Source organism: Mytilus edulis, chromosome 2 (genome assembly GCF_963676685.1).
Source record: "Mytilus edulis chromosome 2, xbMytEdul2.2, whole genome shotgun sequence".
In the NCBI taxonomy this organism is placed as follows: domain Eukaryota; kingdom Metazoa; phylum Mollusca; class Bivalvia; order Mytilida; family Mytilidae; genus Mytilus; species Mytilus edulis.
This window is the reverse complement of record NC_092345.1, coordinates 26,830,490-26,854,785: the sequence shown is the minus strand read 5'-3', so window position 1 is coordinate 26,854,785 and position 24,296 is coordinate 26,830,490. Positions and strand designations below refer to the sequence as shown.

Genomic DNA, 24,296 nt, shown 5'->3' with positions numbered 1-24,296 from the left:
CACCTTACAGTCCTTCCATACACTGAATATACTAGACCTATTGCTTATAGTATCTGAAATATGGACTTGACCACCAAAACATAACCTTGTTCACTGATCCATGAAATGAGGTCGAGGTCAAGTGAAAACTGTCTGACGGGTATGAAGACCTTGCAAGGTACTAACATACCAAATATTGTTATCCTATTACTTATAATAGGAGAGAATTTAACATTACAAAAAATCTTAATCTTTTTTCAAGTAGTCACTGAACCATGAAAATGAAGCCAAGGACATTGAACATGTGACTGACGAAAACTTTGTAACCTGAGGCACAACTATATATACAAAGTATGAAGCATCCAGGCCTTCTACCTTCTAAATTATACAGCTTTTAAGAAGTTAGCTAACGCCACCGCCAGATAACTATCCCTATGTCGAGTTTTCTGCTTCAATTTTTAAAGTCACAGACTACCGGTAGACAAAAATGACATATTTTCAATGTGTGAAATATTAAAAAGATTTTCTTATAGAACATAACATTGTGTAAAAGTTTACTAAAAACTTGGCAAAACCAAACTTAGTGTTCATTAATAAAAGAAGGACTTTTGAATAAATCTGAAAGTATACTCTGGTCTTTGATAGGCATTTTATACACTTCACATAGTACAAACAAATTCCTGAAAAACAAAAGGCAGAAATAAATAGTTTTTGAATAACAATTTAATTACATTTTTATTTTTTCATAGCACTTTTTAAACAGAACAATTTCATAACTATATATGTATATACATACGTTTAGATGCCAATCAACTCAATTTTTAAATAATCATCTTTCCCTGAGAAATACACATGCATCATGAATACAAGTTCAGTTGGTTTGTCATCACAGCCCACTCTTACAAACTCAAATTTAACATTAAATTAAAAACAAATATTGAATATAAAAAGATTTTCTCATTTTCAAAGGTAGCATACACCCAATTTTAATGATTGAAAAATAGGGTATTCACTCCATAAAGAGAACAAAGGGGACAATCAATAAATTTTACCAACCCTGTGCTGTCACCCCATTCTTGGTGGGTGAAAACAACATAATTCCCCCTAAGCTGCAGTGTACATTTTCTACTCTTAAAAGTAACAAAAATTAAGATTTTGCATAAGACAACCATTTAAAAATATTGGTTCATTTATAGACCACATTCAAAAATCTTTTGTCCAGCAAAACATGCAATATATTGACAAAACTTCTATACTCAATAGAAGTTAGATATAATGAAAATAACACAAATTATCAAACAGGAATAACTTCCTGGCAGATCTGTACATGGTTTAATACAATATACAACGCAACATTCATGACATTATAAAGTTTACAACTAAAACATAATAAATTCTGAATAAAGAAGCATAGAAAAAATGATCAAAAAATTCTATAATTTATAATAGTTGATATTATACATTGTAAATATTTAATGTACAATGTTTTGTCAATATATTTGGAGTGACTGCCCATCAGATCTTTCAATCAATTACACCAAGAGATGCAAACATGTTTTGGGACTAGGTGAGCTTAAAGACTCATAATTGATTAAATCCAACTGACACTAGCAGAAACCTGATTAAAGTGAAACGGAATAATCCATGCATGTCATACCTGCAAAAACAAGTTCTTCAAGGGAAATTCCCTTTTTCTCCTTTAAAAACATTAACACCTTCCCCTTTAGACCTGCCAACCACATGCTAGGTCAAAATCTTTTATTTTTGACAGAATGATCACTCTTTTTCACCATATTTTATCATTTGAGTTGGTTTCTTTTAAATACAAAATTTATAATGAAAAAAGGTTGTCAAACATCATTTCAAACTTTGTAGCTCGAACAGGTTTGTAGGTATTCTATGCTATTCTACTCATGGTTAATCTTTATGTTAATTGACATCCTAGCACCATTAATTAATAACACTTGGATCCTCATTTTAATTCAATGTTCACAGAACACAAAAATATCTCCTTATTAACCAAAGTAATCGTAGTCGTCCTCTCCATTCAAAACTGCCAGAGCAGCACCAGCCTCTGGGTCCCATGGCATTATTCCCTGGCATGCCAGCTCATTTACATCATCAGCATCCATGCCCCATGGGTTACCATAATTATCTGAGTCTGGAGAGTCATCATCTGAGTCTAAAGATTCATCATCATTCAAGAAATGTGGTCCCCCGTGAAGATGTTTACTCAAAGCCATCAACCTGAAATCATAAAAGTGTAAATGCATTTCTCTCATTCTATGGAAATGTATCCCTTTCCAAACCCATTGTATAAAATAGTTTAATCAACGTGTGGTTGCCGGTGATCTCAAAAGATCATTGGATGATTTTAAGGGTCATAACCTTTTTAGCTAACTGGATGAATCAAAATATGCTAACAGACATGACAGGTAATAATGGAATAGACATTTTCTTGAAATGTGTAAGGCACTCGAAGGGGATTTTCTTCTAAGTAACAAATCGAGAAACAACTTCTTACATAGTTACTTGTGGATTATCAGATTTATTCAATCTTAATAGTTAATTTATAACTTTTAAAGTTCTTGCAGAGGCTCAGAGTTTAAAATTGATAATTTAACTTTCTCAATTGGATTAATCCGATAATCCACTGGTATCAATGTAAGCATCTATATATACAGTATGTAATATATGAAACATGAAACCAAAAAGACCATTTTAAAACTTCCAATTCAGTGGCAGCAACCCAACAGTGGGTTGTTTGATTCATCTGAAAATTTCAGGGTTGATAGATTTTCAGCTATTGAACAATAAAAAAAAAACTCATGTCAAATTTGCTCTTAAACATGTTAAAGCTGTAGTTTTTGAGATATAAGCCAAAACTGCATTTGACCTCTATGTTGATACCTGCCCAAACAGAGCATTCATTCCATTCACATCATGACCAAAACAGCATTCATTCTATTAACAGTTACCTTCTACCCAAACAGAGCATTTGATCCATCAACAGTTTCCAACTAAAACAGAGCATTCATTCCAAAAACAGCTCCCTTCCCAAACAGAGAATTCACTCCATTAACACTGTTTCATACCCAAACAGAGCATTTACGCAATTAACACTATTACATTCCCAAACAGAGCATTAACTCCATTTACAGTTATCTACCATTTAGAGCATTTATTTCATTAACAGTTACCTACTCAAACAGAACATAAATTCCATTAACACTGTTACCTACCCAAATAAAGCATTCACTCCATTAACACTGTTACCTATACAGTCAGGGGACTTACTTAAATAAGTGATTTTCTAAATCACTGATTCAAGTAACATTATTTCCATAAAGGTTGGAAGTTCGAGTTGTCTTTCTTTAATAATCACCTATTTTTAAAGTAGTACAAATTAATCACTAGAAGAAGTGATTTAATTTTATTGTAGCTTTTAATATAGAATACTAATGATTCAGGGAGTAATTATGTTTCTAAACTTATCAGAACCAACATCTGTTTTGTCTAGGATGACCAGGTCATTTCAGGTGATGACCTTGTACTGAATCTAGGATAATGACATAAAAATCACTTGTTTAAGTATCAGACCTCAATTTCCTTCCCAAAAATCACTTCTTTAAGTATCATTCTTTTAATAACCCCCACTAATTTCAACACCCCTGAACAGTGAAATTTTTATCGCGAACAGTAGAATTTTATTACATAATCTGAAAGATGAAACCTTGAATTTCACAGGAAAAATACTCCCACTGCTGTGAAAAATCTTTTAAGAAAGTATCAGTTCATTATGAAAAGCCATTATTATAGCATTTTTTCAACTAAAATAGAATTTTCAGGAAAATGATAGCATCAAAGGCATAAAACTTGCTACTTAAAAGAAGCAAAAAGTTCATATTTTTTAATTTTAATAATTAAAAGATGTTATTTAAACCTATGTGTTTAAAATTTTGAAAAAACTACAAAATCCCAATTTGTGACAAAACCTCGAATTTGCTACTCAAATAAGTGATTTCAAAATCACTTATTTCAGTAAGTCCCCTGACTGCTATACAAACAGAGAATTCACTCCATTAACAATGTTATCTACCCAAACAGAGCATTAATTCCATTAACACTGTTACCTACCCAAACAGAGCATTCATTTCATTAACACTGTAACCTACCCAAACAGGGCATTCACTCCATTAACAATGTTACCTACCCAAACAGAGCATTCACTCCATTAACAATGTTACCTATCAAAAAAGAGCATTCACTCCATTAACACTGTTATCTACCCAAACAGAGCATTCACTCCATTAACACTGTTATCTACCCAAACAGAGCATTCACTCCATTAACACTGTTACCTACCCACACAGAGCATTCACTCGATTAACACTGTTACCTATCCAAACAGAGAATTCACTCCATTAACACTGTTATCTATCCAAACAGAGCATTCATTCCATTAACACTGTTATCTACCCAAACAGAGCAGTCACTCCATTAACACTGTTACCTACCCACACAGAGCATTCACTCCATTAACACTGTTACCTATCCAAACAGAGAATTCACTCCATTAACACTGTTATCTATCCAAACAGCATTCATTCCTTTAACACTGTTATCTACCCAAACAGAGCAGTCACTCCATTAACACTGTTACCTACCCACACAGAGCATTCACTCCATTAACACTGTTACCTATCCAAACAGAGAATTCACTCCATTAACACTGTTACCTATCCAAACAGAGAATTCACTCCATTAACAATGTTATCTACCCAAACAGAGCATTAATTCCATTAACACTGTTACCTACCCAAACAGAGAATTCACTCCATTAACACTGTTACCTATCCAAACAGAGAATTCACTCCATTAACACTGTTATCTATCCAAACAGCATTCATTCCTTTAACACTGTTATCTACCCAAACAGAGCAGTCACTCCATTAACACTGTTACCTACCCACACAGAGCATTCACTCCATTAACACTGTTACCTATCCAAACAGAGAATTCACTCCATTAACACTGTTACCTATCCAAACAGAGAATTCACTCCATTAACAATGTTATCTACCCAAACAGAGCATTAATTCCATTAACACTGTTACCTACCCAAACAGAGAATTCACTCCATTAACAATGTTATCTACCCAAACATAGCATTCCCTCCATTAACAGTTACCTTCCCAAACAGAGCATTCATTCCATTAACACTGGTACCGTCACAAACATAGCATTCATTCCATTAACAGTTACCTACCCAAACAGAGCATTCATACCATTAACACCGTGACCTACCCAAACAGAGCATTCATCCCATCTTCCTCATCAGTATCATCACTGTCTGTATCTTCTCCTTCATAAGATTCTACTAAATGTATCAATAACCAATCCATACATTCTTTATCATCAGTCAAACCAAGGTCTCTTTCTAAAATATATGTTATTTTTTAGAAAATATTTGTAAATATTCTAATGTTTTATTGGAAATGCAGAAATGCTAACACTGATATCCTCTATCAAAAGCATCTAAAAGCTGTAATAAAACGTTGTTCATGCTGCTTTTGACCATTTTTTTCCATGTTCTTTATAAAACTCTTACAAGTATTTTAAAGAAATAAACATGTAAAAGGTAAACAACGAGCTCTCTGAATAGGGAAAGTTGCATACATATATTTCAGATATCATGATGCAATTTCTTATTCTTGCGATACTTACCTAGTAGCATTATTCACATTAATAAACACTTGGTGATAATTTTTAAGACATTGACAAGTAAGTTGACACAAAAATATGTCCCACCCTTTCAAAATTTTGAATCAACAAACTTTCACATATATGAATAATTTAATTTTGGATGTAACGCGTCTTCTGATTGGCTGACGTTATTTTGTTATCAGCCCATAGACATAATTTTGTCATGTGACCGTGACGTCAATGTTTTTTCATGGTTTTCTACGGTTTAAAATGGAATTTTGAATTGAATTATAAGTAATGAATATTATATTTTTTCTGTCTATTCGAAATAACATAAAAAATGTGAAGCACACTGAATAACCCGCTACACCCATTATTCAGTGTGCACCAAATTTTTTATGTTATTTCTTCATAGACAGAAAAAATATTACAGTCATCCATTAAATAAATTGTGGTCAAGGGATGCATGTCAAGATCAACAACTTTTGGTAAAAAGCAATTTTGTCAACGTTCATTTAATTTCAATGTACTGAATGCTGTTGGAACTTGCTGATATACAAGCAAAGAGAGGGATGACATAACAAGAAACCTATTTACATAAAATATATGAGGCATAAACGGTATCAAGTTGAAGATCAAAGAATATTTTTCACAATTAATTTAGTGATGATCCATAAGGCTAACAAAACTAACCCCAAAATCCAGATAAAACTGATTCTAAGAATTCCTCATGTAACTTCCAATCGTTTTTCTTTGATTTGACTTTATCAGTAATGTGCCTCAATAATCCATAAGACTTAGAAAAGTCCTTCGCACAAACACTACAAGAAGTTGAAAACTTGAAACGTTGATCTTTGTCTAGGAACTTTATGTGGTGTTTCTCCATTTTCAGTACATTTTCTTTATAATGTTTCTCAAGTTCATCTAGTTGCTCATTGTCTTCCAGTGGCACATCTTCCAACACAACTCCACACTCTCCTGAAACATTAATGTTCAAGTGTAAACATAGCAGAAATGAAAAGGGCATTGATGATGACACACCAATTATTAAGTTTTTCAAACATGGCAGAGCCAGAAGATCAGATTAAGGGCAAAGTCAAGGTGAAAGTCAAGGAGGAATGTTAATGTCTCCCACATGTCTTAAATATATATATATATAACTGCAAGATATCTTTTATTCAAAGGAGCCTGACACTCTTGCAACAAATTACAATAGGCATCACATTTAAAGGTTCTAGTAATGTTATACACCATACACAACTAAACAAAAGTCCCTCAACATAACAGTGTGTTTTATTTTACTACCAGACATCAGCTCTGAAAAATTGGGGTCAAGGAACATGTTCTTTAAATTTTCTTCAATATCAAATATGCAAATCTACAACACATTTTTTTTTTTACAAGTAGAAAAAAATTGTATCAAAAATAAAATATTCTGTAATTTGCATATTTCACTAAATATCTAGACTGACTGTTTTGAACTTCTATTTTACAATCAAAGATGGTTGAAGACACCTGATCTACACTATATCTACAGTTCAGGTAGATTTTGTCATTTCCATGCTTTCACACTTTGACATGGGCATCGGGTGGACATCTGCTGCTCACTTTCTCCCCATATTTCTGTTTCACCCAAACTTTTGCTATCATTCATGTATTCCTATATTATTATTATTATTTATTTATTTATTTTAGACAGCGGCATAAGACTTCTTTTTATACAAACTCTGCTATGTTCTGCAATGACCATATGAATACAGAAAAATAGCTATGGGGTGTATTCCCTAAATATGAGGTGACTCAGTAACAATGACAAGATGTATCCATCAAATTATTTCATGTTTTTAAAAAAATACTTAAAAAACTTGAAATTCTGTAGAGAAATGTTTTTATATCCAACATTAAACCCATTAAGATGACTAAACTTGAGGATGTTTGCTCCTCTTGTTTCAGAATTTTTGTCAGACATTCAGAATCCTCTTGTATTTATTATCCATGTGGTGCCATGCAAAATTTTGCCGGCATGCCCACACTTTTCTTTCCATAATTTGTTTTCACATATTCTAACTAGAGGCTCTAAAGAGCCTGTGTCGCTCACCTTGGTCTTTATGCATATTAAACAAAGGACACAGTTAAATTCATGACAAAATTGTGTTTTGATGATGCTGATGTGTTTGAAGTTCTGACTTTACTGAACGTTCTTGCTACTTACAATTATCTCTATCTATAATTAACTTGGCAAATTAGTAACAGAGGAAAATATTTGGTAAAAATTTACAAAATTTATGAAATGTAATAAAAATTGAATATAAAGGGCAAAAACTCCTGTTGACCTATTTGTAGATCTTACTTTGTTGAACATTTAGCTGATTACAGTTTATCTCTTACTATAAAAATATTCAAGATAATCATGATTATACCCCAAAACAGTAAAATTTCCTTAAAAAATTACCAATTCAGGGGCAGCAATCCAACAACCAGTTGTCTGATTTGTCTGAAAACTTTTGAGCAGATAGATCTTCACTTGATTAACAATTTAACCAAGTAAGATTTTCTCTAAATGCTTTGGTTTCAGTTATAAGCCAAAATCTACATTTTACCCCTATGTTCTATTTTTAGCCATGGTGGCCATCTTGGTTGGTTGGCTGGGTCACCCCACACATTTTTTAAACTAGATACCCCAATGATGAATGTTGTCAAGTTTGATTTGATTTGGCCCAGTAGTTTCAGAGGAAAAGATTTTTGTAAAAGTTAACGACGACGGACGCCAAGTGATGAGAAAAGCTCACTTGGCCAAAGGGTCAGGTGAGTTAAAAATCCACCTTTGAAATAAAAATCTTGTAAAATCCTTGTTACTCTTTGGAAAGAAAAATGGTACATATGTTAAATTAAGAAAATTGTAGAAAGTATCAGTTCACACAAAATTGGGATAAAAACTATAATTTGGCATTAAAAAATTAGAAAGATCATATCATAGGGAACATGTGTAGTACTACGTAGTTTCAAGTTGATTGGACTTCAACTTCATCAAAAACTACCTTGACCAAAAATTTTAACCTGAAGTGGGACAGACAGCTGATGGATGGACAAACAAATGGAGGAACCAACGGACGCACAACCTAGAAAACATAATGCCCTTCCACTATTGTAGGTGGGGCATAAAAAGCATTCCGACAAATTTTTTCTGCCTTATTACTTCACTTCCGTATATACTATCAATTATGAACGTTCTTTAACTAGAGGCTCTCAAGAGCCTGTATCGCTCACCTGACTCTACTTTGGTTTTTGAAATCATATAAAAACAGATAAAATTTGGCTATAAAGTAACAACACTTGGCCAGCACCTCTTGAGAAAAGGACTATTCATGCCATGTTTGGTTTCATTCCATTCAGTGGTTCTCTAGAAGAAGTCATTTGTATGCATATCCCATAGGGTCCTATGTTAAACTAAGTCCCCCGCTGGCGGCCATCTTGGATGATGGATCGGCTACAAAGTAACAACACTTGGTCAGCAACTCATAAGGAACATTCATGTCATGTTTGGTTTCATTCCATTAAGTGGTTCTCTAGAAGAAGTCATTTGTATGCATTTCCCATAGGGTCCTATGTTAATCTAAGTCCCCTGATGGTGGCCATCTTGGATGATGGATCGGCTACAAAGTAACAACACTTGGTCAGCAACCCATAAGGAACATTCATGCCATGTTTGGTTTCATTCCATTCAGTGGTTCTCTAGAAGAAGTCATTTGTATGCATTTCCCATAGGGTCCTATTTTAAAACAAGTCCCCCGCTGGCAGCCATCTTGGATGACAGATCAGCTACAAAATAACAACACTTGATCAGCAACCCATAAGGAACATTCATGCCATGTTTGGTTTCATTCCATTCAGTGGTTCTCTAGAAGAAGTCATTTGTATGCATTTCCCATAGGGTCCTATGTTAAACTAAGTCCCCCGCTGGCGGCCATCTTGGATGATGGATCGGCTACAAAGTAACAACACTTGGTCAGCCACTCATAAGGAACATTCATGCCATTTTTGATTTCATTCCATTCAGTGGTTCTCTAGAAGAAGTCATTTGTATGCATTTCCCATAGGGTCCTATGTTAAACTAAGTTCCCTGCTGGCGGCCATCTTGGATGATGGATCAGCTACAAAGTAACAACACTTGGTCAGCAACTCATAAGGAACATTCATGTCATGTTTGGTTTCATTCCATTAAGTGGTTCTCTAGAAGAAGTCATTTGTATGCATTTCCCATAGGGTCCTATGTTAAACTAAGTCCCCCGCTGGCGGCCACCTTGGATGATGGATCGGCTACAAAGTAACAACACTTGGTCAGTAACCCATAAGGAACATTCATGCCATGTTTGGTTTCATTCCATTCAGTGGTTCTCTAGAAGAAGTCATTTGTATGCATTTCCTATAGGATCCTATGTTAAACTAAGTCCCCCGCTGGCGGCCATCTTGGATGATTGATCAGCTACAAAGTAACAGCACTTGGTCAGCACCTTATAAGGAACATTCATGCCATGTTTGGTTTCATTCAATTCAGTGGTTCTCTAGAAGAAGTCATTTGTATGCATTTCCCGTAGGGTCCTATGTTAAACTAAGTCCCCCGCTGGCGGCCATCTTGGATGATGGATCGGCTACAAAGTAACAACACTTGGTCAGCACCTTATAAGGAACATTCATGCCATGTTTGGTTTCATTCCATTCAGTGGTTCTCTAGAAGAAGTTCAAAATGTAAAAAGTTAACGATGACGACGATGGACGATGACGGACGCCAAGTGATGAGAAAAGCTCACTTGGCCCTTTGGGCCTGGTGAGCTAAAAAGCTTATTTCGAAACATAGTAGAAAACATCCTTAAATGAGTGTATCCATATGGGTAACAGAAGGAAATCTAACAAAATTAGAGCAATCCACCAGTATGTGCCCAAGTACTTACCACAGGTTAGAGTCTTATTGTCAGTACTCTCATCAGCCTCATCATTGCAGCCAGTAATTGCATTATTATTGCTATCTCCAGTTACTTCATCAACCTTCTGTTTCGCTGATTTGATCGGAGTACTGTCATCTTTAACTTGATTGTTTATCTAAAATATACAAGACATCTATTTAAACTTCATTTCATATTTAAATGAACAAGATTAAATAAACAGCTGCACCATGAGCGCATGATACGCCCGACGTCTTGTGTCGAAGTTTTATGCAATAATCATAAATAGTTTCTGAGAAAGTTTTAAGCAATAACCATATATTGTTTTTGAGACACGGCGGGACCCTGTTTTTTTTTTCTTCGAAAAACTAAATATCACTAAAATAAAATTTTGAATCAAAACCAAAAAGTATACAAATCTTTAGATTAATATAACAAAGAAGTGTGTAAAGTTTTAAGCAATAATCATAAATTATTTTTGAGATACCGCGCGACATGTAAAAAAAAAACCTCCACTGTTTAACAAAATACTCAATAACTCCAAAATAAAGTTTTGAATCATCAACAAAAAGTATACAGATCTTAAGATTAATATAACAAAGAAGTGTGTAAAGTTTTAAGCAATAATCATAAATTGTTTTTGAGATACGGCACAACATGTAAAAAAAACCCTCCCCCTTTTTTACAAAATACTCAATAACTCAAAATGAAATTTTGAATCATCACCAAAAAGTATACAGATCTTTAGATCAATTAAACAAAGACATGTGTTAGGTTTTAAGCAATAATCATAAATCGTTTATGAGATATGGTGCGACATGTAATGTAAAAAACCCCTCCCCCTTTTTTACAAAATACTCAATAACTCAAAAATAAAATTTTGAATCATCACCAAAAAGTATACAGATATTAAGATTAATATAACTAAGAAGTGTTTAAGTTTTAAGCCATAATCAAGAATCGTTTTTGAGATACGGTGCGACATGTGAAAAAAACACACCCCTGTTTTAGTTGCAAAGTGCCGTAACTCAAAATGTTTTATTCTTATTTTCACCAAAAAGTATACAGATCATTTGACCATCATAAGAAACAACCATTTTAAGTTTCATGAAATTTGGATAAGTCGTTCTCAAGTTACGGTGCGACATGTTTACGCCGGACAGACAGACGGACACCGGACATTTATATACCATAATACGTCCCGTCAAAATTTTGACGGGCGTATAAAAACAAAGTCTTTCAAATTATTCCAGTGAATAAGAACAGATAATTTCAACACTGTAAGCTTTGTCAGAAATGGCATTTTTGTGGTTATCAATTACTTGAAACTTCTATTTCATATTTGTTTCTCAAAATGTAGACTGAAATTGATCTACTAAGAAGTAATTCCAATTCTTTATCTGACATTAAAATCATTTCAATTCAAACAGTTGCATGTCATAAATCTTCCTCAAACATTTTTCAAACTGCTGGTAAAGATTAATTTTTGTTGTAACATGATGTAATGGTATAAATTTAAAAGCTAAAAAAAAAACCCAGACTTTCAAGTCCTTGAAACTCTTTGAACTATAATTGTCATGGCCACACACAATAACAAGAGGCTGTCACAACGACAGCAAACCGGATTTATTAATATTTATTTGTGTCCTGGCAATATCACAAGAACCATTACTGATGAATGGTGAAAGTGAAAATCGTCAATATCAAATTCGACCTCCGTTTTGTCATCAGTATCAACATATTAAAATTTGAAAAGCTTAGATTGAATGGTTCATGAGTAAATGCAATAAAGTGAATGGAAACACCATTTTACGATCTTTCAAGAACCATAACTCCTGAACGGTAAAAGTCAAAATCGTCATTATTGAACTTGACCTCTATTTTGTCATCAGTAACATCATATTAAAATTTCAAAAGCTTTGGTTGAATGGTTCATGAGAAAATGCACGGACACGACGGGAAACACCATTTTTCAATCTTTCAAGAACCATAACTCCTGAACGGTAAAAGTCAAAATCGTCATTATTGAACTTGACCTCCACTTTGTCATCAGTAACAGCATATTAAAATTTCGGAAGCTTTGGTAGAACAGTTCATGCATAAATGCACTGACACGACTGGAAACTCCTTTTTTCAATCTTTCAAGAACCACAACTCCTGAACGGTAAAAGTCAAAATCGTCATTATTGAACTTGACCTCCATTCTGTCATCAGTAACAACATATTAAAATTTGGGAGGCTTTGGTAGAACAGTTCATGTGTAAATGCACAAACACGACTGGAAACTCCATTTTTCAATCTTTCAAGAACCATAACTCCTGAACGGTAAAAGTCAAAATCGCCATTATTGAACTTGACCTTCGTATAGTTGTCAGTAATAACATATTAAAATTTTAAAATATTTGGTTGAACGGTTCATGAGTTAATGCACGGACAACATTTGATTGCCGCCCGCCCGCCCGCCTTACATCCCCAAATCAATAACCGACATTTTTGTCACAAAAATCCGGTTAAAAATTGAAAGCATTTGACCACATTTAGCAGTTACCTACCTGAACAGATAGATATTTCTCTTTACTTTTAGGTGACTTTCTATCATGCTTTCCTTTCTTTGCTCTTGTTCCCTTGTCAACAGTGCCAGCAGCTGTATTTTCTTTATCTTCCTCAGAGGAATCTAATGGACCATATACAACAGACCTATTGTCCTGGTCATCCCCATCAACAACATCACCTGGTAATGGACCAGACAACTCTGTCTGCTGCTTCTTTGTTACATGCACTGATTTTTTGTGCCCTGAATCATCATGACGAAAAAAGCACTTGTCCTCATAACGACATGTTCCAGGTCCCCTTCAAAGTATTAAAGGTACATTCAGTTTTCGTAAACCTTTCAACAATACACATGTATAATAAAGAGTAAAATCCTTTAAGTTAAACAACAAACTTGATACCAAATATAGGAAGCTCTAATTTGCAGTTCATACGATATATCATGCATGCTCACATGAACCTTTATACATGTATCCAATTTAACAAAGTTCTGATTTTAAAAATTTTAAGAAAATTTAAATGTCCTTCAAAACTTTCATCTAGGCATTGAAGGGACAAACAGATGGACAGACAGAGATAAAGTAGTATGTACGTATAATTAAGGAATGACTGTAATATTTGTTCTATCTATAGATGAAGAAATAACATAAACAAGAATGTGTCCATAGTACACGGATGACCCACTCCCACTATCATTTTCTATGTTCAGTGGACCGTGAAATTGGGGTCAAAACTTTAATTTGGAATTAAAATCAGAAAGATCATATCATAGGGAACATGTGTACTAAGTTTCAAGTTGATGTAACTTTAACTTCATCAAAAACTACCTTGACCAAAAACTTTAACCTGAACTTTGCACTATCATTTTCTATGTTCAGTGGATCATGAAATTGGGGTTAAAACTATAATTTGGCATTAAAATTAGAAAGATCATATCATGGGGAACATGTGTATTAAGTTTCAAGTTGATTGGACTTCAGCTTCATCAAAAACTACCTCGACCAAAAACTTTAACTGGACGGACGAACAGAGGCACAGACCAGAAAACATAATGCCCCTCTACTATCGTAGGTGGGGCATAAAAATGTGGTGCAAACTGAATAACGTGTGTAGCATGTTATTTTAAAGTGGGCACCACATTTTTATGATATTTCAAATAGACAGAAAAAATATTTGTTATTTCTTATAATTTAATACACCAGTTTCACATTTAACTGTGCATGTCTAATCTAATAAGCAAAACTATGAAATCACACGATAATTCTCGAGAGTTTATCAACTGGGGGCAAACGGTTGTAAGCAGTGACCATTAAGACTTGGAAAAACAAGCATCTGATTGAGTGTTTGCATTTACATTTCTAAGAATATGAGCATCATTTGAATTAACTCGAATAATTCAAGCCCTTTCCGTGTCCGATTTTCTCCCACACGAGGTTAATGTAGCCTTAGTAGATCAGCGGAATATAACGACTGAATTATTCGGGTTACATTTGAATCAAAATATAAAATTTTTATATTGACCAGACAACTTCAGTTATAAACAATTGACACATTAAAAGATTTTAAAATGGACTACTGCTGTGTTGTTGATCCCAGTAATATACGATCTGATATGCCGCCTGGCTTTATATTAATTGTACCTTTAAATGTCACGAATTCACGCTGAGGTCGTTCACCTAACGGGAAGAAAAAATTAGATAAATAAGCGGGTTTTACTTCATATACATAGTATTAGGTCATACATTAAGAAAGCAATTAACACCTTGGCTATTAGGTCATACATTAAGACAGCAATTAACACCTTGGCTATTAGGTCATACATTAAGAAAGCAATTAACACCTTGGCTATTAGGTCATACATTAAGAAAGCAATTAACACCTTGGCTATTAGGTCATACATTAAGAAAGCAATTAACACCTTGGCTATTAGGTCATACATTAAGAAAGCAATTAACACCTTGGCTATTAGGTCATACATTAAGAAAGCAATTAACACCTTGGCCATGTGGAATCCTCGTTTTACCTTGTATAATCTCACCAGGTGAAAATTGATAAAAACGTACCCTATTCTGTATATATAGTTACTGAAAAAGGGCAACCATTTGATAATATATTCAACTTTTGTACGCAATTATTTCCTATATTTTGTGTTGCAGATCATTCTTTTCCATACTGCCTAGGTCATAATTATTTATTAGGAAATTAGTCTTAAGAATATTATTTTTCTACCCCTCCTTCTGAAAATCAAATGGTCATCCCCTAATACAGATGTTTAAAATGTTAACCCTGGTACCTAATTAACACTGAGATATCATGGCCAGTGTGGTTTATGCCACTGGGAATATTTTAACAATTTAGGAGGGGGTCATTCAGCATTTGATCTTAATTTAAGGCTCGTTGTAAATACAGGTTTTAATGGCACGAAAAATGATTAAGTTGACAATATGTAGAAAATTACTCGCCCTGCTGGCACTGAATCTCTGCTTAGACGAAATCGATCATGAACATAGCTTAGATATTAAAATGATATGCATTGTATTATAGTCTGATCTTTGAAAATTGAAGATGAACCTGTATTTCTGATACGAATTTTAAAACTGCTTTATATCTCGCTTCATTTATATCATGGCCGTCTAAAACATCATCGACACAGAAATATTTGAAACAAATGTACATACAAATAAGCAGATGTGGTATGAGTGCCAATTATTCAACTGTCGATCAGTCCATGTCACAATGTATCAAAAATTAACAACTATAGATCAATGTACGGTCTTCAACACGGTACCAGCTGGGCCCTGTCTACTACGTGTTTATTACAGTCAATAGGAAAGTGTTCTATTGATGTTACATGTATATGCCATGTACGCTAAACAGGATAAAACACATGGGGACTTCATTTTTCTGTTGTTTTCTGAACGCATTTTATAAGAGCTATTTTCTCACATTTTATTTTGGAATTCTATCAATTGTTTTTCCTTCAAATATTCATATAATTATACATTTACCTTAAAAATGCAACTGTTTAATCCATACAAAATGCTTCATATTTTCACAGCGTATAGCTTGAAAACAAACTTGGTGAACTATCATTGTGTTTTTCGTATTGTTAGCATATCAAAATAATTATGTACTACATAATCAAGAGTATGTAAGGAAAAATTCTATCAATTTTCATTGAACATTATATATTATACTCCCATTCTACCGTTATTGGAAATTTTGATTATTTAGTAGTGCCGGTATCTTGACCTTGTACCCATAAAATTTCACGCAAAAGTCCCCATAACAGTAACCTGTATTTTTTTTAAAGAAAATTAAAAGTTCGAGTCTATGATACTAAACCTTTATGTAGGCCGTAACCCTTAACATGCATGTGAAGAAGATGCAAAAAATATTTAAGAAAAACTGGAACAGAACTGAAATTAAATGAATTTCTGATGTTAAGGCTGTTTTCTCTTTATCAAAATATTTTTCTCTTTTCAGAAAAAATCAAACTGACATACAGCAATGTACATAGCGCAGTAAGCAAAAGAAAGTAATTACAAGATTAATACTGTGTTAAAACCATTTTACTCATAAACACAACTGTTATGAACTCTTTACAGCAACAAGATGACTTTTTTTCTAGTTTGAATTGTTTTGTGTCGGGACCATTTAGAAAGTACTATTCAGTATCAATTTTCTCATTGTCGTGGGCTGTATGGTGACATATGGTTGCTTTCATGTCATTTGCTTCTGGTGGATAGTTGTCTCATTTGCAATCATACTCGATCTTTTTATTCTAAATTTATGTTATTCTCTGTATAGATGGTAAAACTATTTATCCTGATTTAAAGTAATTTCTCGAAATTTGATTGGCTGATATTGTCCCAATAAATTTCAGTACAATTTTTATCACGTCAATTGGAATTATCTCCCTTATTTATTATGTCAATTGGAATTATCTCCCTTATACCATTGACTTAATAAAAAAAACCAAAAAAACAATTGAGGTGCTTAATATTTTTTTATTTTTCAGTTTTAAATTTAATATCTAAAATATATTTGTTGATATTGTCCTAAAATTGAATTGGAATACAATAATATGTAATATAACAAAATCAGAATAAATTCGTTACACAGTGTTCAATTGTCCTAATACGGAATTTATCGGGTCAATAAAATTCATATCGGGTTTGGCTTCGCCTCACCCGATAATAATCCGGATATGAATTTTATTGACCCGATAAATTCTCGTATTAGGACAATTGCACACTGTGTAACTAATATTATTCTAAATATAGAAACGATCATTAATATCTTAAAAATAAAAAATCTTCAGCATATACCACGAGAGACAGAGATGTTGTCAATCGGTTGATTTATTATTGTTTTGCTACATATCAGTAGCCCTCTGTCACTTATGATATCCTTAATTATCGTGAGATTTAAACTCAAACGCATATAAGATTTCGAGATCAGCGTTGATTAGTACATGTAGCTTATGTGAAACTGGTCTATTCTTAATTCCCTTTTAAGCAAGGTTAAATCGTTTTAAAACTTTGATGATGTCATGGTTAAATGGCAAAATTATGTCTGTGAGCTGATAGAGTGTCGGCCAATCAGAAGACATCTCAAATTAAATTATTATATATTATACCTGTAGTATCTACATCTTGGTACATTTGCTACATTTGCGGCTTTTCTCTTTCTATGAATGAAAGTACAGCTGTCACCATTTCTACATCCAGTCATTGTGTTAAAGTAACGACAAACATTTCTTTCCATTTTTTCTTCTGAAGATATATTTTAAGACATTCATATTGATATGATGAATTCATTTACAGATGTGGCTATTCCAGGCAGTTATACACAAAACATTCACAATTTAATTGTTTAAAAATCAATTTTAATTCACAAATTTGTTTTTAATATTAAAGTCCTTATAAACTTTTATGATATCTAAAATATCTAAACAACTCAAAATAAAGTTTGAGTGTATGCACAATTAAAAGTAATAAGATAACATTCGGATTACATTCCATATGTCTAAAACTAGATGCATAATATTATGCAGCATATATTTATATATATTTATGATAATTTATCACTATTTAATTGAATGTACTTTTTTCGAACAAAAATGTACAGAGGAAAAATGGATATATTCTCCTACTTCATTGTTCTTTGTAAAACATACATGTAATTCAGCTAAATTCTCTAGATTTGAACTTATGTCAAGTACACAAAAAAACAGTCATTAAGAAATTTTATTTTTAAAAAATATCAATACTTTTGTTTGTCCTCCTGCATGCATGGCTAGTGATTTTTGTAACCTATCACCTTGTTTTGTATATATTGTAAATAGTTACTGTTGTTACATGTATCTCTGTACTGATGTCTAGCATACACCTTATCGCTATTTGTTCGCCATTACTGGATATCACACAGGTTCCCGTAAAATTTTGACGTCATAAAACAAAATATCTGACGCCACAATGCAAAAGTGATTGTTGTATGCGTCAAAAGTTCAAGCGGCCAGGTCAGCCGGGATTAGCGATAAGGTGTATTAGCTTTGCATGCTTTATGAGAATAAAGATTATATATATACATTTTTGTATAAAAAAAGAATTTATTAATTTTATAATTTTCTTACTTGTTTGTCATGTTTATCATGTTTATGGGTGGAATCAGAAAAAATGAAGCAAAAGTGTGACATGGGGGGTCCAATTTCAAACTTAATATTTTGTATTTCTTTTTGTCTTGCCCTATTACCAATACTTTAAATTTTATAATTCCAAAGTTTCAGGCCGAACGAAACAGACACATTGAATAATCTTAAATTTTAATAGCATACATCTCAAAAATATTTAACAGAAACCATACTACTTAAAAACAAGTTTGGTAATAAAACAGTCAAGAAAACATTGCTCAGACCTTTTCCAAATGAAAGTCAATATAAAAAGGAAAATTTTAAAACCAAAATTTCCATCTTTTCTGCTAAATCATATAATAACAATCAAATTGAATAGCTTAATTTGAAAAAAATAATAGTAACTAGTGATTGAAGTTTTTGCCAATAAAAAGAATCTTAATATATTTCAGTTACAATAGTAAACTTTGAAAGCCCTGAGATTTTGTGATCATTTGCAAAAAACAAAATGTCATTTCATTGTACCGTTTTAATGTAATTGTATGTAGAAAAAGCCTTCTATTTTCAGTATTTTGTCACACTCCTGACACATTTTATAAAGATTGAAAAATGTTTTAAACTTTCACAAAAAATCACTAAACACATTGCTATATCATTGATTTCAATTTCTGATATCTTTACCCATAGAACAGGACTTTCTTTTTAGGACCATTTAAAAAAAACACAAAGAGAGGCACCCCAAAATGTCAGGAGTGTGACAACTGTCTTTAAACATCTACCAAAGAATACAAAGGACTTAAATGTTTTATTTTTTTTATTTTTCAGAAGTGGCTATTCCAAAGAGAAGACAAAAAAATCATTACCACTGTGATATGTTTATATCATAGATGTGGGAGTGCATTATATATGTCAGGAGTGTGACGCTTTTTTAAGGCATTTTCTGTCAATTCATAATTTCACAAGAACAAGTTCCACAAGTTTCTTTGTGTAAGAAATGTTAAAACCAAGTAATATTCATATCATTTACCTCTTAAATGTGTTATTTATCATGATTGTTTTGGCACAATCAGTTTTAATTAGTCATTTTTCTATTTTTTGTGCACTGAGTAATGCAAATTTATCAAAGGAAATAAGTGTGTACAACTATAATATCATATAGGAAAGTGAGGAAATGAATTTTGTACAAAATAGAACAATTATTTTTATTTAAAATGGTATATTTAAAGATGTTTCAAGGATTAACCATTCAGATGTAATTCGTCACACTCCTGACATGAATTTAACAATTTAAGAAAAATATGAAAATTAGCTTTATTTTTAGGACAGATAATTGAAAGACAGCTAGTAAAATGAAGAAACTTTTGGTAAACCTTCCATTCCTTAAAACATCTACCAGATTTGCTGAAATAAGCAGGGCAAAATTTTCTAGAAGAAATGATTCAAAGAAAGAGACTTCGAATGAGAGAACTCGCAAATACTGGCTGAATCTGAAATTAAAAATTGATCAGCGGAAGTTGGACCATCTTAAAATAAAAACCTATAAAACCAAGCTAACAAAAAAAAGCTTAAAGAAAGAAGAACTTCAAATTCCAATTTTTATAAACAATATAAAGAAAAACAAAGGCAGTGGCAGAGAAACAGTAGAAAAAAAGGAAGAAAGATAAAAAAGAAGTTGGGTTGAATAAGGACTTAGAATCGAACAAAAACAGCTCAAAAATTAAAATGAGAACAGATCTGTGTCTGTGTCAGATTCCAGATCTACAGTGAGAAAACCTGCACAACAAACAAGAAAACAATTGCCACAAAACAAAAATGCTTATAAATGATCCCTTCTAGAAGGCCCTTCTGGGTGTAGCATTTTTTATGATGTGTTTCAAAGAACTCGTCCAAGCATTTGGGTTTTGTGGCAGTTGTTTTCTTGTGTGTTGTGCAGGTTTTCTCACTGTAGATCTGGAATCTGACACAGTTACAGATCTGTTCTCGTTTGAATTTTTGAGCTGTTTTTGTTCGATTCTAAGTCCTTATTCAACCCAACTTCTTTTTTATCTTTCTTCCTTTTTTTCTACTGTTTTTCTGCTACTGCCTTTGTTTTTCTTTATATTGTTTATCAAATTTGGAATTCAAAGTTCTTCTTTCTTTAAGCCTTTTTTTGTTAGCATGGTTTTGTAGTTTTTTATTTTGTTTAAGATTGTCCAACTTCCTCTGATAATTTTTTAATTTTATATTCCGCCAATATTTGCGGGTTTTCTCTTTCCAAGTCTCTTTCTTTGAATCATTTCTTCCAGATAATTTTGCCTGGCTTATGTCAGCAAGTCTAGTGGATGTTTTAAGGAATGGAAGATTTACCAAAAGTTTCTAAATTACTAGCTGTCTTTCAACTATCTGTCCTAAAAATAAAGCTAATTTTCATATTTTTCTTAAATTGTTAAATTCATGTCAGGAGTGTGACGAATTACATCTGAATGGTTAATCCTTGAAACATCTTTAAATATACCATTTAAATTCAAAATGATTGTTCTATTTTGTACAAAATTCATTTCCTCACTTTCCTATATAGATATGATTTTATAGTTGTACACACTTATTTCCTTTGATAAATTTGCATTACTGTGCACAAAAAATAGAAAAATGACTAATTAAAACTGATTGTGTCAAAACAATCATGATAAATAACACATTTAAGAGGTAAATGATATGAATATTACTTTGTTTTAACATTTCTAACACAAAGAAACCTGTTGAACTTGTCCTTGTGAAATTATGAATTGACAGAAAATGCCTTAAAAAAAGCGTCACACTCCTGACATATATAATGCACTCCCACATCTATGATATAAACATATCACAGTTGTAATAATTTTTTTTCTTCTCTTTGGAATAGCCACTACTGAAAAATAAAGAAGAAGAACATATTTAAGTCCTATGTATTCTTTGGTACATGTTTAAAGACAGTTGTCACACTCCTGACATTTTTGGGTGCTTGTATAGAAGTTAATCTAATATGTGAATTATGCACCTCAGGATGTCTGTATAGCCTTTTATGGATAGCTTATACATGTATACAATAAATACTTACCAGCTTTACACACAAATACTCCTTTAAAATACAACCATAACACTTTAATTTAGAAATTATCAAATTTTGCCAATATTAATTTTTGGTACATACCTTTTCACAATGTATATTTATTTACATAATATTTGTGCAATGATAACACCAATCTATAATCTACAAAACCTAGTATTGAAGAATGATTATAAACCATCTTCATATACATGCATTCATCATAATAATTTTTACTCAACATGTAAATTATTAAAAAAAAATCCTGTCACACAAAAAGCGTCACACTCCTGACAAATTTGACATGTTTTTTTAATAAAACTTTTGGCTGGTACAAGATATCTAAATGAAATTTGGCTGCAAGTTAGCTGGTATTGAACTTGTTGGTTTGACATTTAATTTACTTTCCTAAATATAATGGGGGAAACAATATGCCCCAATATGTTAAAATCTTCATTTTTTCTGATTCCACCCTTATAAAGCCTTTTTAATTTGATTATAATCTAAAAAAATATCGCATCATATATATTTATAATTATAATAAATATTGAAAGAAAATTATTGAATAACTAACCATGCAGGGTTGTTTATACACAAGCATATTAGCGACAAAGTAAAAATAAAATTGGTAGTGAAGTTTTTTTTTTAAATCGATATTTTAACCATGTTAACATTTCAAATCTTAAAATCTCTGTGAGCAATCAATTGTTTTCACTAATTGCGATAATTTCCGGATTTTATTTCACATGTTTACTATCCAATGACATTAAATTATAAAACTTGATGTTGGTACACATATATAGCATTGTATAGCCCACAAAGACAAATTTGGTTATGCGTACACGCATGCTGGTATGCGCAGACATTGCCTTTCTAATATGACATAAAAAAATTACGAAAACTTTTGTGATGTCCAGGCCAGCACAATCTGTATCTGTATGACTGACAAACAGCAATTTTTACTTGTGAATTGTGATCGATTAGTGGATTGTTGAGACTCGTTACATATCTATACAGTGTAAAAAATTGTAAATACAAAAAAAATTATACTGTTATTTCACAGGCACTTGTGAGTGCCTATCTCTTTTTTGTGAAGTGGGTCCAACATGTGTGTGTGTGTGTGTGGGGGGGGGGGGGGGGGGGGGGGGGGTCCCAAATACCTGTGATTATGTCGGGGAAACTAATTTAGGGGTTTGAAGAAATACATTTAAAGGCTGGTTGCAGTCAAATCTCCAGTGTAAGTGAACTTGTCTGTTTTTATAAATATTTCGTTTAGAATTCCCAGCAACTACGTCGAACATGATGAAAAATATCCGTCTCTGCTACATTTTGAAAAAAAACTCTGCATATTTGGACTAGTCTCCTTTGACACAATTTGTCAATTTAACACACACGATAAAAACTTAAGGCTTACTTTTTAAGAGCACTCATGCAAGTGACATGAAACGTTCTGAGCGGTTCTCCCCGTTAACTGGTTTCAAAATTCAGTCTTCAAAAAGTTTGTAAAAATGGCGGGTTTTCATGTGATGATAATGGTTTCGCCTAAAACCTGTCCTTTACAAAATCAAAGACTGAAACGGACGTTATTAGAATATTAAATAAACAGCTGCGCCATGAGCGCATGATACGCCCGACGTCTTGTGTCGAAGTTTTATGCAATAATCATAAATAGTTTCTGAGAAAGTTTTCAGCAATTACCATTTATTGCTTTTGAAACACGGCGGGACATGTAAGCCCCCCTGTTTTTTTTACAAATATCACTAAAATTAGATTTTGAATCAAACCAAAAAGTATACAGATCTTTAGATTAATATAACAAAGAAGTGTGTAAAGTTTTAAGCAAAAATCAAAAATCGTTTTTGAGATACGGCACGACATGTAAAAACCCCTCCCCCTTTTTTACAAAATACTCAATAACTCAAAAATGAAATTTTGAATCATCACCAAAAAGTATACAGATCTTTAGATTAATATAACTAAGAAGTGTGTAAAGTTTTAAGCAATAACCATAAATCGTTTTTGAGATACGGCGCGACATGTAAAAAAACCTCCCTTTTTTTTACAAAATACTCAATAACTCAAAAATGAAATTTTGAATCATCACCAAAAAGTATACAGATATTAAGATTAATATAACTAAGAAGTGTGTAAAGTTTTAAGCAATAATCAAGAATCGTTTTTGAGATACAGTGCGACATGTGAAAAAAAACACACCCCTGTTTTAGTTACAAAGTGCCGTAACTCAAAAAGTTTAAATCTTATTTTCATCAAAAAATATACAGATCATTTGACCATCATAAAAAACAACTATATTAAGTTTCATGAAATTTAGATAAGTCGTTCTCAAGTTACGGTGCGACATGTTTACGCCGGACAGACAGACGGACGGACACCGGACATTTGTATACCATAATACTTCCCG

General features: G+C 32.6%; 1 protein-coding gene across 1 annotated transcript; it reads right to left on the bottom strand.

Annotated features, from left to right (window-relative positions):
- Positions 1–684: 684 nt before the first annotated feature.
- LOC139511851 (uncharacterized) lies at positions 685–23,429 on the bottom strand. The gene is made up of 7 exons (XM_071298968.1): positions 23,289–23,429; positions 17,818–17,953; positions 13,178–13,475; positions 10,635–10,782; positions 6,379–6,663; positions 5,287–5,419; positions 685–2,226 (listed from the first exon to the last, which is right to left on the bottom strand). Exons 2-7 carry the CDS (start codon positions 17,943–17,945, stop codon positions 1,995–1,997), a joined length of 1,224 nt encoding a protein of 407 aa, XP_071155069.1. The 5' UTR covers positions 17,946–17,953; positions 23,289–23,429; the 3' UTR covers positions 685–1,994.
- Positions 23,430–24,296: the final 867 nt, after the last annotated feature.